Source organism: Oncorhynchus clarkii, chromosome 17, assembly GCF_045791955.1.
Source record: "Oncorhynchus clarkii lewisi isolate Uvic-CL-2024 chromosome 17, UVic_Ocla_1.0, whole genome shotgun sequence".
NCBI classification, from domain to species: Eukaryota; Metazoa; Chordata; class Actinopteri; order Salmoniformes; family Salmonidae; genus Oncorhynchus; species Oncorhynchus clarkii.
The window spans coordinates 85,294,594-85,308,993 of NC_092163.1; the positions used below are offsets into that span (position 1 = coordinate 85,294,594).

The 14,400-nt window shown below is 43.6% G+C and overlaps 2 protein-coding genes across 3 annotated transcripts in view; both read left to right on the plus strand.

Moving 5' to 3' along the window:
- The window catches only part of LOC139371481 (ISY1 splicing factor homolog), a 31,993-nt gene extending 22,419 nt beyond the window's left edge, over positions 1-9,574 (plus strand). The window contains exons 6-10 of the mRNA XM_071111933.1: positions 2,037-2,154; positions 2,253-2,375; positions 8,177-8,289; positions 8,441-8,533; positions 9,092-9,574. Of these exons, the coding sequence (XP_070968034.1) occupies positions 2,037-2,154; positions 2,253-2,375; positions 8,177-8,289; positions 8,441-8,533; positions 9,092-9,199 (555 nt within the window). The 3' untranslated portion in view covers positions 9,200-9,574. The remainder of the gene's footprint in view (positions 1-2,036; positions 2,155-2,252; positions 2,376-8,176; positions 8,290-8,440; positions 8,534-9,091) is intronic.
- A 2,056-nt stretch (positions 9,575-11,630) lies between these two features.
- LOC139371482 (E3 ubiquitin-protein ligase makorin-2-like) overlaps positions 11,631-14,400 on the plus strand; it is a 63,952-nt gene continuing 61,182 nt past the window's right edge. Inside the window, exon 1 of one of the 2 annotated variants that reach the window (XM_071111935.1) lies at positions 11,631-11,745. In XM_071111935.1, the coding sequence (XP_070968036.1) occupies positions 11,720-11,745 (26 nt within the window). In that variant the 5' untranslated portion in view covers positions 11,631-11,719. The remainder of the gene's footprint in view (positions 11,746-14,400) is intronic. The other variant, XM_071111934.1, reaches the window with a different exon arrangement.

Here is a 14,400-nt window from a genome sequence, read left to right on the forward strand (position 1 = left end):
CCTTGCGGAGTGAATAACTATTCATATTCTCAGTCAACCTTCCATGGTTAAATGCGGTGGTTCGCGCTTTGTTTTGCACGAATTCCGCCATCTATCAACGGTTTCTGGTTAGGGTAGGTTTTAATAGTCACAGTAGGTACAACATCTCTTATACTCTTCCTTATAAACTCACTCACCGACTCAGCGTATACGCCAATATTATTCTGAGGCTACCCGGAACATGTCCCAGTCCATATGATCAAAACAATCTTGAAGCGTCGATTCTGATTGGCCAGTCCAGCTTTGAATAGTCCTTAGCACAGGTACATCCTGTTTTGAGTTTCTGCCTATAGAAAGGGAGGAGAAAAATGGAGTCGTGATCAGATTTGCCCGAAAGGAGGACGAAGGAGGGCCTTGTATGCATCACGGAAGTTAGAGCAGCAGTGATCCGGTGTTTTACCGGCGAGAGTGCTACTGTCAATATGACTGCGGCAAATGGCTTGCTTGCATTTAGGCCTACTGTAGCTCTGATTGGCTATGGCGCACTGCTCTGTGGCCTGGACAAGACACATTTTTATTGCTCTGGAATTGTCACATGCCTTACTCTATCATTCCAAAACCTTCTATGGAAGTATGAAAAAGGTTGCTGGTTTGAATACCCGAGCCGACAAGGTGAAAAATCTGTCTGCCCTTGAGCGTCTCAATCCATTGCATCTGCCTATGTCACTCTTCCGCATCTGCGGTGAAAGGTGACAGAGTTAGACTGGTGTTTGTCAGACCATGAGGCATCTCGAAAATCGGTATTCTCACAAAATCGTCTGTAGTGTACGAACGGTTTGGCTTACAAACTATTATGAACCATCTATGGAGAAATGAGACTCCCACAAACACTATGGTGTTCTCCAACCCCCACAAGCGTCTTGGGACTCGTCTGAAGTTGGACCAGCCAATCTGACAACTTCTATATGTGGTGTCCTAACAGTTTGGGCTACACACACCATCTGTGGAAAGGTGAGACTCTCACAAACACGTACAAGAGCAAAAATCCACAAAGCAGAAATCGGAGCACAAGTCAGAATTGGGGCTAGCAACCGTAGATGGGCCAGGCTGTACATGCACATTTCCAGATATCATCAACAGTAATACAATCAGGGCACGGCAGAGGACAGAGAGAGCTCTGCAGTGTTGATTTATGACATTTGATTGTGCATCAGATGGCAACAAGGTCATATTGTACAGCAATTTCATCAGGTAACATTAATACAAACCCAGCGAGAGGTGGTTAAAATAGGATGGGAGGCAAGAGTCTGTGTAACCAATAGAGGGTCAGTCGCGAGTGTGGGAACAAACACATTCTGTCCCACGGCTGGGTAAACAAGCAAGTTCATAGTCAACAAAGCGTGCAGGAGTCATGAGGCAAATACCTTAAAGGACAAGAAAAATAATGTAATGACTTGGGGCCATTGTAAGTTCAAAGAGTCACTCGTCCCAACAAGATAACTTGAGAGAGTAGCTCTCTAGGTCTATACTAGTTAATTAAAGTGTTTCTGAGTAAGCTCACATAATAAGCTTCAAGTTAATTAGCCTCCCTAAAATTCTGATCAGTCCAAAGTCTGCGGTGTGTGTGTAAGTGCGTATGTGCTGGAGGTGAGCAAAAGCTTGGGAGAGACAGAAGGGAGTGTGGCGGGGGTACCTGTACCAGACAAGGGCAGACGGTGAACAGATCGCCAGGTGTAATCCAAGCACCAGGCAACGGGAGTAGGTTTCACACACTAGTGGGAGAAGTTTTTGTCGTGAAGCTGAGTAGGACAAGTCGTGTTCAACCTTACCAAACAGGTGTGTGGTGGAGCAGATAAGTTCAAAGTGAAAAAGCTGAACGAAACACATGAAGACAACCATGACACCGGTAAAATGGCTAAATTCCAAAGCCAAATCAAACAGCTAGTCAAGTCATTACCTGATCACTGATGTAATGTTAATGAGATATTAAGTGACTCTCAGTACAGTGTTAGTCTTGTCCTGAACAATCTTTATGTTCTCTTGTATCTATCTTCCAGAGAGTGGGACCAAAGATGCTGGACCATGAAGGGAAGGAGGTCCCAGGAAACAGAGGATATAAATACTTTGGAGCAGCTAAAGACCTGCCTGGAGTCAGAGAGCTGTTTGAGAAAGAACGTAGGTTTACTGGCAATTGATACTCCATGGATGATATCCAGTTTAGGTTAATACCATGTTTGATACCACTATGGAATGTGTACTGATCACCCCCCCAGCCATCCCTCCCCCCAGGAAGAGCAGAGCGGAGCTGATGAAGGACATCGATGCTGAGTACTACGGATACAGAGATGAGGATGATGGGGCGCTGGTCCCTCTGGAGCAAGAGTACGAAAAAGAAGGTAGTCCCCTGCTCTGTAACACCCCTCTGCAGTAATATCCTCCCTGCTAGGTGACACCCCTCTGCAGTAGATGAATATCCTCCCTGCTGGGTGACACCCCTCTGCAGTAGATGAATATCCTCCCTGCTGGGTGACACCCCTCTGCAGTAGATGAATATCCTCCCTGCTAGGTGACACCCCTCTGCAGTAGATGAATATCCTCCCTGCTGGGTGACACCCCTCTGCAGTAGATGAATATCCTCCCTGCTGGGTGACACCCCTCTGCAGTAGATGAATATCCTCCCTGCTGGGTGACACCCCTCTGCAGTAGATTTATATCCTCCCTGCTGGGTGACACCCCTCTGCAGTAGATGAATATCCTCCCTGCTGGGTGACACCACTCTACAGTATATTAATATCCTCCCTGCTGCGTGACACCCCTCTGCAGTAGATTAATATCCTCCCTGCTGCGTGACACCCCTCTGCAGTAGATTAATATCCTCCCTGCTGGGTGTGTGGTACTGAGGCCATGGTGAGGAGTAGGGTAGGTCAGTCAGGAGTCCTCCTGTGTCTCTGGAAAGGGACCGTGTCAGCACAAGACTTTAGTAAACATGACTCTAGGTTATGACATTAGCCTTCCCCTCTTTTGTCCCAGGTTGTACCATTAGCCTTCCCCTCTGTTGTGACATTAGCCTTCCCCTCTGTTGTGACATTAGCCTTCCCCCTGTTGTCCCAGGTTGTGACATTAGCCTTCCCCTCTGTTGTGACATTAGCCTTCCCCTCTGTTGTGACATTAGCCTTCCCCTCTGTTGTGACATTAGCCTTCCCCTCTGTTGTCCCAGGTTGTGACATTAGCCTTCCCCTCTGTTGTGACATTAGCCTTCCCCTCTGTTGTCCCAGGTTGTGACATTAGCCTTCCCCTCTGTTGTGACATTAGCCATCCCCTCTGTTGTCCCAGGTTGTAACATTAGTCTTCCCTCTGTTGTCCCAGGTTGTGACATTAGCCTTCCCCTCTGTTGTCCCAGGTTGTGACATTAGCCTTCCCCTCTGTTGTCCCAGGTTGTGACATTAGTCTTCCCCTCTGTTGTGACATTAGCCTTCCCCTCTGCTGTCCCAGGTTGTGACTTTAGCCTTCCCCTCTATTGTCCCAGGTTGTGACATTAGCCTTCCCCTCTGCTGTCCCAGGTTGTGACATTAGCATTCCCCTCTGTTGTGACATTAGCCTTCCCCTCTGTTGTCCCAGGTTGTGACATTAGCCTTCCCCTCTGTTGTCCCAGGTTGTAACAATAGCCTTCCCCTCTGCTGTCCCAGGTTGTGACATTAGCCTTCCCCTCTGTTGTCCCAGGTTGTGACATTAGTCTTCCCCTCTGTTGTCCCAGGTTGGGACATTAGTCTTCCCCTCTGCTGTCCCAGGTTGTGACTTTAGCCTTCCCCTCTATTGTCCCAGGTTGTGACATTAGCCTTCCCCTCTGCTGTCCCAGGTTGTGACTTTAGCCTTCCCCTCTGTTGTCCCAGGTTGTGACTTTAGCCTTCCCCTCTATTGTCCCAGACTTTAACCTTCCCCTCTGTTGTCCCAGGTTGTGACATTAGCCTTCCCCTCTGTTGTGACATTAGCCTTCCCCTCTGTTGTGACATTCGCCTTCCCCTCTGTTGTGACATTCGCCTTCCCCTCTGTTGTGACATTCGCCTTCCCCTCTGTTGTGACATTCGCCTTCCCCTCTGTTGTGACATTCGCCTTCCCCTCTGTTGTGACATTAGTCTTCCCCTCTGTTGTCCCAGGTTGTGACATTAGTCTTCCCCTCTGTTGTCCCATGTTGTGACATTAGTCTTCCCCTCTGTTGTCCCAGGTTGTGACTTTAGCCTTCCCCTCTGCTGTCCCAGATTGTGACATTAGGCTGTCCCTCTGTTGTCCCGGTGGAGAGGGAGGCTGTCTGTGTAGGAGCTCTATCCAGCTGTATCCTGCTGTGGTCTTGTGATCTGATAGTAATTGGTGATGTGATGGAGCTCAGAGACCATGTGTTCCCTATTAGAGTAAATGTCTAATATTATAGTCTTATACATGGAGCACAGGACCACTAATGGCTCTCATGAGACCTCTAGGCTCAACTAGAGGAGGCTGGCCTCTATAGCCTCAACTAGAGGATGGTGGCCTCTATAGCCTCAACTAGAGGAGGCTGGCCTCTATAGCCTCAACTAGAAGATGGTGGCCTCTATAGCCTCAACTAGAGGAGGCTGGCCTCTAGCCTCAACTATAGCCTCTAGCCTCAACTAGAGGAGGCTGGCTTCTAGCCTCAACTAGAGGAGGCTGGCCTCTAGACTCAACTCAAATCTCTCATTCACTCTCCATGTCTCCTGCTTTCTGTTTCATCATGATATTCTGGAACAAAGCAGTATTGTTGGTGTCATGGTATCTCTCCCCTGAATTTGTGCCTTAAACAACCCAATACACAATACTTAGCCCAATACACAATACTTAGCCCAATACACAATATTTAGCCAATACACAATATTTAACACAATATACAATATTTAGCCCAATACAGCCCAATGCACAATTCTTAGCCCAATAAGGGGTGGCAGTGCTGGGCCAGTAACCGAAGGGTTGCTAGATCAAATCCCCGAGCTGACAAAGTTAAACATCTGTCATTCTGCCCCTGAACAGGCAGTTAACCCACTGTTCCTAGGCTGTCATTGTAAATAAGAATTTGTTCTTAACTGATTTGCCTAGTTAAATAAAGATTTAAAAACCCCCACAAAAAACAATACTTAACCCGATACAACCCAATACACAATTAACCCACTTGAACCCAATACTACACAATACTTAACCCAATACTTAACCCAATACTACACAATACTTAGGCCAATACTTAACCCAATACTACACAATACTTAGGCCAATACTTAACCCAATACTACACAATACTTAGGCCAATACTACACAATACTTAGGCCAATCAAATCACATTTTATTTGTCACATGCAGTGAAATGCTTACTTACAAGCCCTTAACCAACAATGCAGTTAAAAAAAGAATGACAAAAAATGAAAGTGCAGCAGTAAATAATAGCAGGCTATATACAGATGGTAATTTGTACATCTAGGTAGAATTATTAAAGTGACTATGCATAGATAACAGAGTAGCAACGTAGGGAGGGGGTTGGGGGCAATGCAAATTGTCTGGGTCGCCATTTCATTAGCTGTTCAGGAGTCTTATAGCTTGGGGGTAGAAGCTGTTTAGAATCCTCTTGGACCCTGACTTGCAATGCGGTACCAGAGAGAACAGTCTATGACAAGGGTGACTGGAGTCTTTTACCATTTTTAGGGCCTTCCTCTGACATCTCTTGGTATAGAGGTGCTGGATGGCAGGCAGCTTGGCCCCGGTGATGTACTGGGCCGTACGCTCTGTCGTGCCATGCGGTCAGAAGCCGAGCAGTTGCCGTACCAGGCAGTGATGCAACCAGTCAGGATGCTCTCGATGTTGCAGCTGTAAAACCTTTTGAGAATCTGAGGACCCATGCCAAATCTTTTCAGTCTCCTGAGGGGGAATAGGTTTGTCGTGCCCTTTTCACGACTGTCTTGGTGTGCTTGGACCATGTTAGTTTGTTGAGGTGGACGCTCTCAACCTGCTCCACTACAGCCCCGTCGATGAGAATGGGGACGTGCTCGGTCCTCTTTTTCCTGTAGTCACAATCATCTCCTTAGTCTTGGTTACGTTGAGGGAGAGGTTGTTATTCTGGCACCACCCGGCCAGGTCTCTGACCTCCTCCCTATAGGCTGTCTCGTCGTTGTCGGTGATCAGGCCTACCACTGTTGTATCGTCTGCAAACTTAATGATGGTTTTGGAGTCGTGCCTGGCCATGCAGTTGTGGGTGAACAGGGAGATCAGGAGGGTACTGAGCACGCACCCCTGAGGGCCCCTGTGTTGAGGATCAGCGTGGCGGATGTATTGTTACCTACCCTTACCACCTGGGGGCGGCCCGTCAGGAAGTCCAGGATCCAGTTGCTTAGGGAGGTGTTTAGTCCCAGGATCCTTACTTTAGTGATGAGCTTTGAGGGTACTATGGTGTTGAATGCTGAGCTGTAGTCAATGTATAGCATTCTCACGTAAGTGTTCCCCTTGACCAGTTGGGAAAGGGCAGTGTGGAGTGCAATAGCGATTGCATCATCTGAGGATCTGTTTGGGAGGTATGCAAATTGGAGTGGGTCTAGGGTTTCTGGGATAATGGCATTGATGTGAGCCATGACCAGCCTTTCAAAGCACTTTCTGGCTACAGACGTGAGTGCTACCGGTCGCTAGTCATTTAGGCAAGTTACCTTAGTGTTCTTGGGCACAGGGACTATGGTGGTCTGCTTGAAACATGTTGGTATTACAGACTCCGTCAGGGAGGGGTTGAAATTGTGTTCAAAACAAGTTACAAACAAAATAGCATGGTTGGTTCAGAGCCAATAAGACGGCAGCCATCCCCTCCGGCGCCATCTTCACTAGTCCAATACTTAACCCAATACTACACAATACTTAGCCCAAAACAACCCTGTACTTAAACCAATACTTAGCCCAATATTTAACCCAACACACAATACTCAGCACAATATAACCCAAGACACAGTACTTAGCCCAATACACAATACTTAACCCGATACAATCCAACCCAGGCTGTATCACAACCGGCCGTGATTGGGAGTCCCATAGGCCGGCGCACAATTGGCCCAGTGTAGTCCGGGTTTGGCCAGTGTAGGCCGTCCATTGTAAATAAGAATTTGTTCTTAACTGACTTGCTTAGTTAAATAAAAAATAACCCAATACACAATACTTACAACCCAATACACAAGACTTACAACCCAATACACTATACTTACAACCCAATACACAATACTTACAACCCAATACACAAGACTTACAACCCAATACACAAGACTTACAACCCAATACACAATACTTACAACCCAATACACAATACTTACAACCCAATACACAATACTTACAACCCAATACACAATACTTACAACCCAATACACTATACTTACAACCCAATACACTATACTTACAACCCAATACACTATACTTACAACCCAATACACTATACTTACAACCCAATACACAATACTTACAACCCAATACACAATACTTACAACCCAATACACAATACTTACAACCCAATACACAATACTTACAACCCAATACACAATACTTACAACCCAATACACAATACTTACAACCCAATACACAATACTTACAACCCAATACACTATACTTACAACCCAATACACTATACTTACAACCCAATACACTATACTTACAACCCAATACACTATACTTAACCCAATACACTCTACTTAACCCAATACACTCTACTTACAACCCAATACACAATACTTACAACCCAATACACTCTACTTAACTCAATACACTCTACTTAACCCAATACACTATACTTAACCCAATACACTATACTTAACCCAATACGCTATACTTAACCCAATACGCTATACTTAACCCAATACGCTATCCTTAACCCAATACGCTATCCTTAACTCAATACGCTATCCTTAACCCAATACGCTATACTTAACGCAATACACTATACTTAACCCAATACACAACACTTACAACCCAATACACTCTACTTAAGCCAATACACAATACTTACAACCCAATACACTATACTTAACCCTATACACTACACATAACCCAATACAACTCTACTTAACCCAATACACAATACTTAACCCAATATCCTATACATAACCCAATACAACTCTATATTTAACCCTAACCCAATACACATGGTCGCCTCAAGAAACGTATGTGTGTGTGTCAGTGATATTGAAGGCAGTGGAGAAATGGAAAACGGAGAGAGAAGCGCGTCTTGCAGGAGGAAGAGAGGAGGTCGAGGAAGAGGAGGAACATATGTATGCTGTAAAGGAGGATGAGGTGAATATCAGTCAAAACATACGGACTCTGGTCCCATTTACTGGCCATTTAAAGTCAAAAGGTATTCCCATGTGTGGCCTACTTGTAGGCATAACATTTATCTGTCTGTCAGCATTCAGATGATAACCTAACGTTTTGATCTGTCTCTCAGCATTCAGATGACGAGACTAGAGAACAGATGGAAGGAGAGGATGGAACTCTCACATCCTTTATCGCTCACGTCCCTGTGCCGTCTCAGAAAGAGGTGCCTGCATTCACACACAGATCTCTAGACTGTAGAAAGTCATGTTCCAACTAGTCTGAGTGTGGCTCAGTATATTAATGCTAATCTATTAGTATGTAAATCTCTGTTTCCAGATTGGGGATGGTTAGGGCTAGTTTAATGATATGTCTTTGATCCTCTTCAGATTGAGTAGGGTTAAGTTAAAAACATGCCCAGGAACTTAGTAGTCGACAAAGTATTTTTTTAAACGCTTTGGGCTGGATTTGTTAATGTGTAATTCATACATGCGTAATCTATGAGCAGACTTACTGTTTTACCTCAATTAGGAATGAAATCCCTAGTTTGAAGGTGACTGTTTTCTGGAAACTGCGGCACCATTTTTCCCTATATGGGCCAGCACCCTAGCAGTTTGAATTCTAGCCAATGAGCTTCAGCCCCTCGCCATTTGAGTGACAGCTAGCAAGAGGCACATCATACACACACACACAGCAGAGCGATGACGTACACTGTTTTCTGGGACGTGAACGCTACTTTCAGAACTACTGGCTAAGAGCCTCTTGAATAAATCTTTGTTTCTAGATTGAGGAGGCGTTGGTGAGAAGGAAGAAGATGGAGCTCCTTCAGAAGTACGCCAGTGAGACCCTGATGGCCCAAAGTGAGGAGGCCAAGACACTACTGGGGCTGTAGTGGAGAGATGGAGATCTAGGACTGAATAGGCTGTAGTGGAGAGAGGGAGGAGAGATCTATCTATAGGTCTAGGGCTGAAGGACTGTATTAATGTTGGGATGAGGTGTCATGGCCTGCTTTTCCCAGACTATATAACCAGCTCCTTCTTATTCTTAGTGCTAGTACTAAACTAATCAGAGATTTGGCTGTAGCAGGAACAGACCTGGGACCAGGTTAGTCATGTGAATGGGATAATGTCTTGTTTGGTCTGTTGGAGGTACAGAACCACATTGTGTTATATCATGATGTAATGTTACAAGCCTTGTAAATAAATAACTTTTTTTTTTTTTACAATTTTACATTTTCCGAAGTAAACTCTATTTTCATCTGAATAAATATTGTCCATCATTCCTTTCCATTACTGGTAGTGTTGATTCTAGCATTCCCATTATTGACCAGTTGAATGTTTCTGCTTTAGTCCCTCGTGCCTCCCATCACCCTGTACTGACCTGCAAACAGATTGGAGGAGGCTAGGTCATGTGACAGTAAGACCATAGGAACTAGTGTCTCACTCCCCAGCAGGACTTAAATATACACTGAGTGGACAACATGTTATTTCCATGACAGACTGACCAGGTGAATCCAGGTGAAAACTTTGATTCCTTATTGATGTCACTTGCTAAATCCACTTCAATCAGTGTAAATGAAGGGGAGGAGACAGGTTAAAGAAGGATTTCTAAACCTTGAGTCAATTTAGACATAGATTGTGTATGTGTGCCATTCAAATGGTTAGTGGGCAAGACAAAAGATTGAAGTTCCTTTGAAAGGGGTATGGTAGTAGGTGCCAGGCGCACCGGTTTGTGTTAAGAACTGCAATGCTGCTTTTTCACGCTCAACAGTTTTCCGTGTGTATCAAGAATGGTCAACCACCCAAAGGACATCCAGCCAACTTGAACAAGAAGTTAATTTCACATACTAATCTTATCAATCGGAAAGAATACTCTAAAATGTATATATAAAAAGGAATTGTATACAGTTTCTTAACGTAATATTATTGTCCAGATTTCAGTGACAAAGCTGTAAGTTCAGAGCACACTAGGCTACGCTGCTGCCTCACAACAGCACTCAAGCTAACTGGCTAATATTGGCTAGCTACTTCCAGACACATATGAGAGAACCCTCAATTTGACAATTTTGGTCTAGCTGGTAACTGTCAATTATGTATTATTGTTGTGTACTATTAGGTCTATATATACTGTACAGTTGTGGCCAAAAGTTTTGAATGACACAAATATACATTTTCACAAAGTCTGCTGCTTCAGTGTCTTTAGATATTTTTGTCAGATGTTACTATGGAATACTGAAGTATAATTGCAAGCATTTCAAAAGTGTCAAAGGCTTTTATTGGCAATTACATGAAGTTGATGCAAAGAGTCAATATTTGCAGTGTTGACCCTTCTTTTTCAAGACCACTGCAATCTGCCCTGGCATGCTGTCAATTAACTTCTGGGCCACATCCTGACTGATGGCAGCCCATTCTTGCATAATCAATGATTGGAGTTTGTCAGAATGTGTTTTTTTTTGTCTACCCGCCTCTTGAGGATTGACCACAAGTTCTCAATGGGATTAAGGTCTGGGGAGTTTCCTGGCCATGGACCCAAAATATCGATGTTTTGTTCCCTGAGTCACTTAATTATCACTTTTGCCTTATGGCAAGGTGCTCCATCATGCTGGAAAATGCATTGTTCGTATTGTTGCATTGCAGCTTTGTTGCATTTTGGAGCTGCCTTACTCAAGACAGCAAAAAAGAGAACATGTTTGTTCGCAGCTATATTAACTAAATTATTATTGTGTTTTTTTTTCAGTTTGTAAACTGATACTGACACCTATTAATGCCAAAATAACATTCAAAACAGGCAAAAAATAAATAAGATTACACTAAACATGTGGGGCTCAAACTCTGACCCTTTTTACACTTCTTGCATTGCATTGGGGTTTGCACGAATGCTCTGGCATGTATTTTTTATATCCCAACTTTACATAGAGTGGTTAATACTCATCAAACATCAGTAATACAGATACACTTTGCTCCCTTTCCCCATACGGGTCATTAGACGTGCATTTAACTACTTCTGGAATTTTTAGCCTATGATATTGTTTATCAATGTCCAACAGGACTCCAGTGATAACACCATCCACCTCCTGGTTACTTTGTCTGCATCCACTTTTCCCAACGCCTTCTTCACCATCCTCTTGACTTCAAACGGGTTTCCCCAAATAAATCAATTCTAAGACTTCACTGTTGTCCACTAATCTTTCTCGCTAACTGTACTGGACGTGCTTTCAGCTTTTCGCTTCAAACGACACTTCTGCTTCGGCCATTTCCCCGGCGACCAGTCTGCCAACAACGCGTCCGGAACCTTAACATCGGAACCTTATTTTAATTGGTTCTGGGGGTTCATAGGCGGGTGTTTCGGTTTGCACTCAAACGTGACAACGATAACATAAATACTGTTGCGCCAATGTTATTGATGAACAAAAATGAGCACGAAGCAAGTCACCTGCAGGTAGAACTGTTTAATGGTTTTACTATTCCTTGAGTACGTTTCTTGCCTCGAGCTGTGTGATGTTTCCGGTCTTGCAATTAGGAAATGTTAACTAGCTTCTTAGCTAGCTGGCTGGTTGGCTGGCCAACATTAGCTAACTCTTAACCGTTGCTAGTTAGCTTCCTAACGTTAGCGTTGAAGCTGAGACCAGTCTGGTGCGACAAATGAGAACATGCGGTAGTGTGTTGCTCAGATTAAACATGTCCATGGATCACGCGATTGGTGCTTTTGTTGGCTAGTTAACACTAAAGTGTAGCCTAGGCAGCCGATAGTGGGCGCTAGATCTGCATTATAATCAACTAGGGTTGATGATGACGCCAGTTGGACCGGTTTTATATAAATAGGCTGGACACATGACATTTAACAAATCTTTTCAGATAACTAGTTCATTGCATCCACCGTGGAGCCCGGTTTCATAATATGACCATAATTCTCAGCTGCTTGCTGTACTTTTGAAGTAATCACGAAAAACAGGCCTTATTTTAGGGCATTTTTCACCCTACCAGCTCCTATTAGTTATATTGAGCACCATGGCACCAACTCTCCTTCTGAATGTACAATTCCCAGCCCATTGTTCTATGTCACAATTTCTGCTTAGCTATTGTTCGCAATCATGCTGACTACACCGCTCGCATCCACGAGCATTACAAAATAAATTTAAACATGCATGTTATATAATTATTGCACCAATGAGCTCTTCTTTGCCAAGCACTAAAATAAGAAGTCAGTTCTATTTGTGACGCTGAACTCGGTGCAAGTCCTGCCTTCTCCCATCTCCTCATTGGTTATACCCACGTGTTTGATTGAAAGATGAACTAAGTTAGGTCGGTTGTCATGGTAACCATGAAAGTTAGTAATGATGACTAGAAATGATTCGGTTGACTGTTTTATGAGTGGATTAATTGTCGGAGTGGAGGACCTTATGCATTTCAGCTAAAATAACTCAATGTTTATATCCCAGGACAAATTAGCTAGCAACCGCAAGCTAGCTAAATAGGACAAATTAGCTAGAAACTGCAAGCCAGCTAGCTAAATTGCCATAAATGTTTAATGCTCTTTGACCTGTCCCCAAATTAAAATAATTGGTTCAGAGTTTTTGATATTTCAACCCGTGTGTCGTGATTGCGTTTGGTGTAGGGGGACAAAATCAATGTGCGAATGGTGGCGCGCGACCGGATGTTGATTTTTGTACCCCCACACCAGACACGATCAGGACATGCAGCTGTAAATATCAAAACAAACTGAACCAATTCTATTAATTTGGGGAGAAGTCAAAATGCATTAAACGTTTATGGTAATTTAGCTAGCTAGCTTGCTGTTGCTAGCTAATTTGTCCTGGGATATAAACATTGGTTTGTTATTTTACCTGAAATACACAAGGTCCTCTACTCCAACAATTAATCCACAGTTAAAACTGTAAACCAAATTCCTTTCTCATCATCTCTCCTCCTTCCTCAGGCTTCTTTTTTTACTTTACTTTTTTGGACTTTATATGGCGGTTGGCAACCAACTTTACTAGAGGTCAACTGATTATGATTTTTCAACACCGATGCCGATTTATTGGAGGACCAAAAAAAGCTGATACCGATGAATCGGCCGTTTTATTTATTTATTTATTTATTTATTTATATATATATATATATATATATATAAGTTGAAGTTGTAAGTTTACATTCACCTTAGCCAAATACATTTAAGATCTCTTTTTTCACAATTCCTGACATTTAATCCTAGTAAAAATTCCCTGTTTTAGTTAGGTCAGTTAGGATCATCACTTTATTTTAAGAATGTGAAATGTCAGAATAATAGGAGAGTGATTTATTTCAGCTTTTATTTCTTTCATCACTTTCCCAGTGGGTCAGAAGTTTACATGCACTCAATTAGTATTTGGTAGCATTGCCTTTAAATTGTTTAATTTGGGTCAAATGTTTCAGGTAGCTTCCACAAGCTTCCCACAATAAGTTGGGTGAATTTTGGCCCATTCCTCCTGACAGAGCTGGTGTAACTGAGTCAGGTTTGTAGGCCTCCTTGCTCGCACACGCTTTGTTCTATTGGATTGAGGTCAGGGCTTTGTGATGGCCACTCCAATACTTTGACTTTGTTGTCCTTAAGCCGTTTGTTGCTTCAATATATCCACATAATTTTCCGTCATCATGATGCCATCTATTTTATGAAGTGCACCAGTCCATACTGCAGCAAAGCACCCCCACAACATGATGCTGCCACCCCCGTGCTTCATGATTCGGATGGTGTTCTTTGGCTTGCAAGCCTCCCCTTTTCCTCCAAACATAACGATGGTCATTATGGCCAAACAGTTCTGTTTGTTTCGTCAGACCAGAGGACATTTCCAAAGACCAAAGTACGATCTTTGTCCCCATGTGCAGTTGCAAACCGTAATCTGTTTTTTTATGGTGGTTTTGGAGCAGTGGCTTCTTCCTTGCTGAGCGGCCTTTCAGGTTATGCCGATTATAGGACTGATATTACTGTGGATACAGATACTTTTGTACGTGTTTCCTCCAGCATCTTCACAAGGTCCTTCGCTGTTATTGGGATTGATTTGCACTTTTTGCACCAAAGTATGTTCATCTCTAGGAGACAGAACGTGTCTCCTTCCTG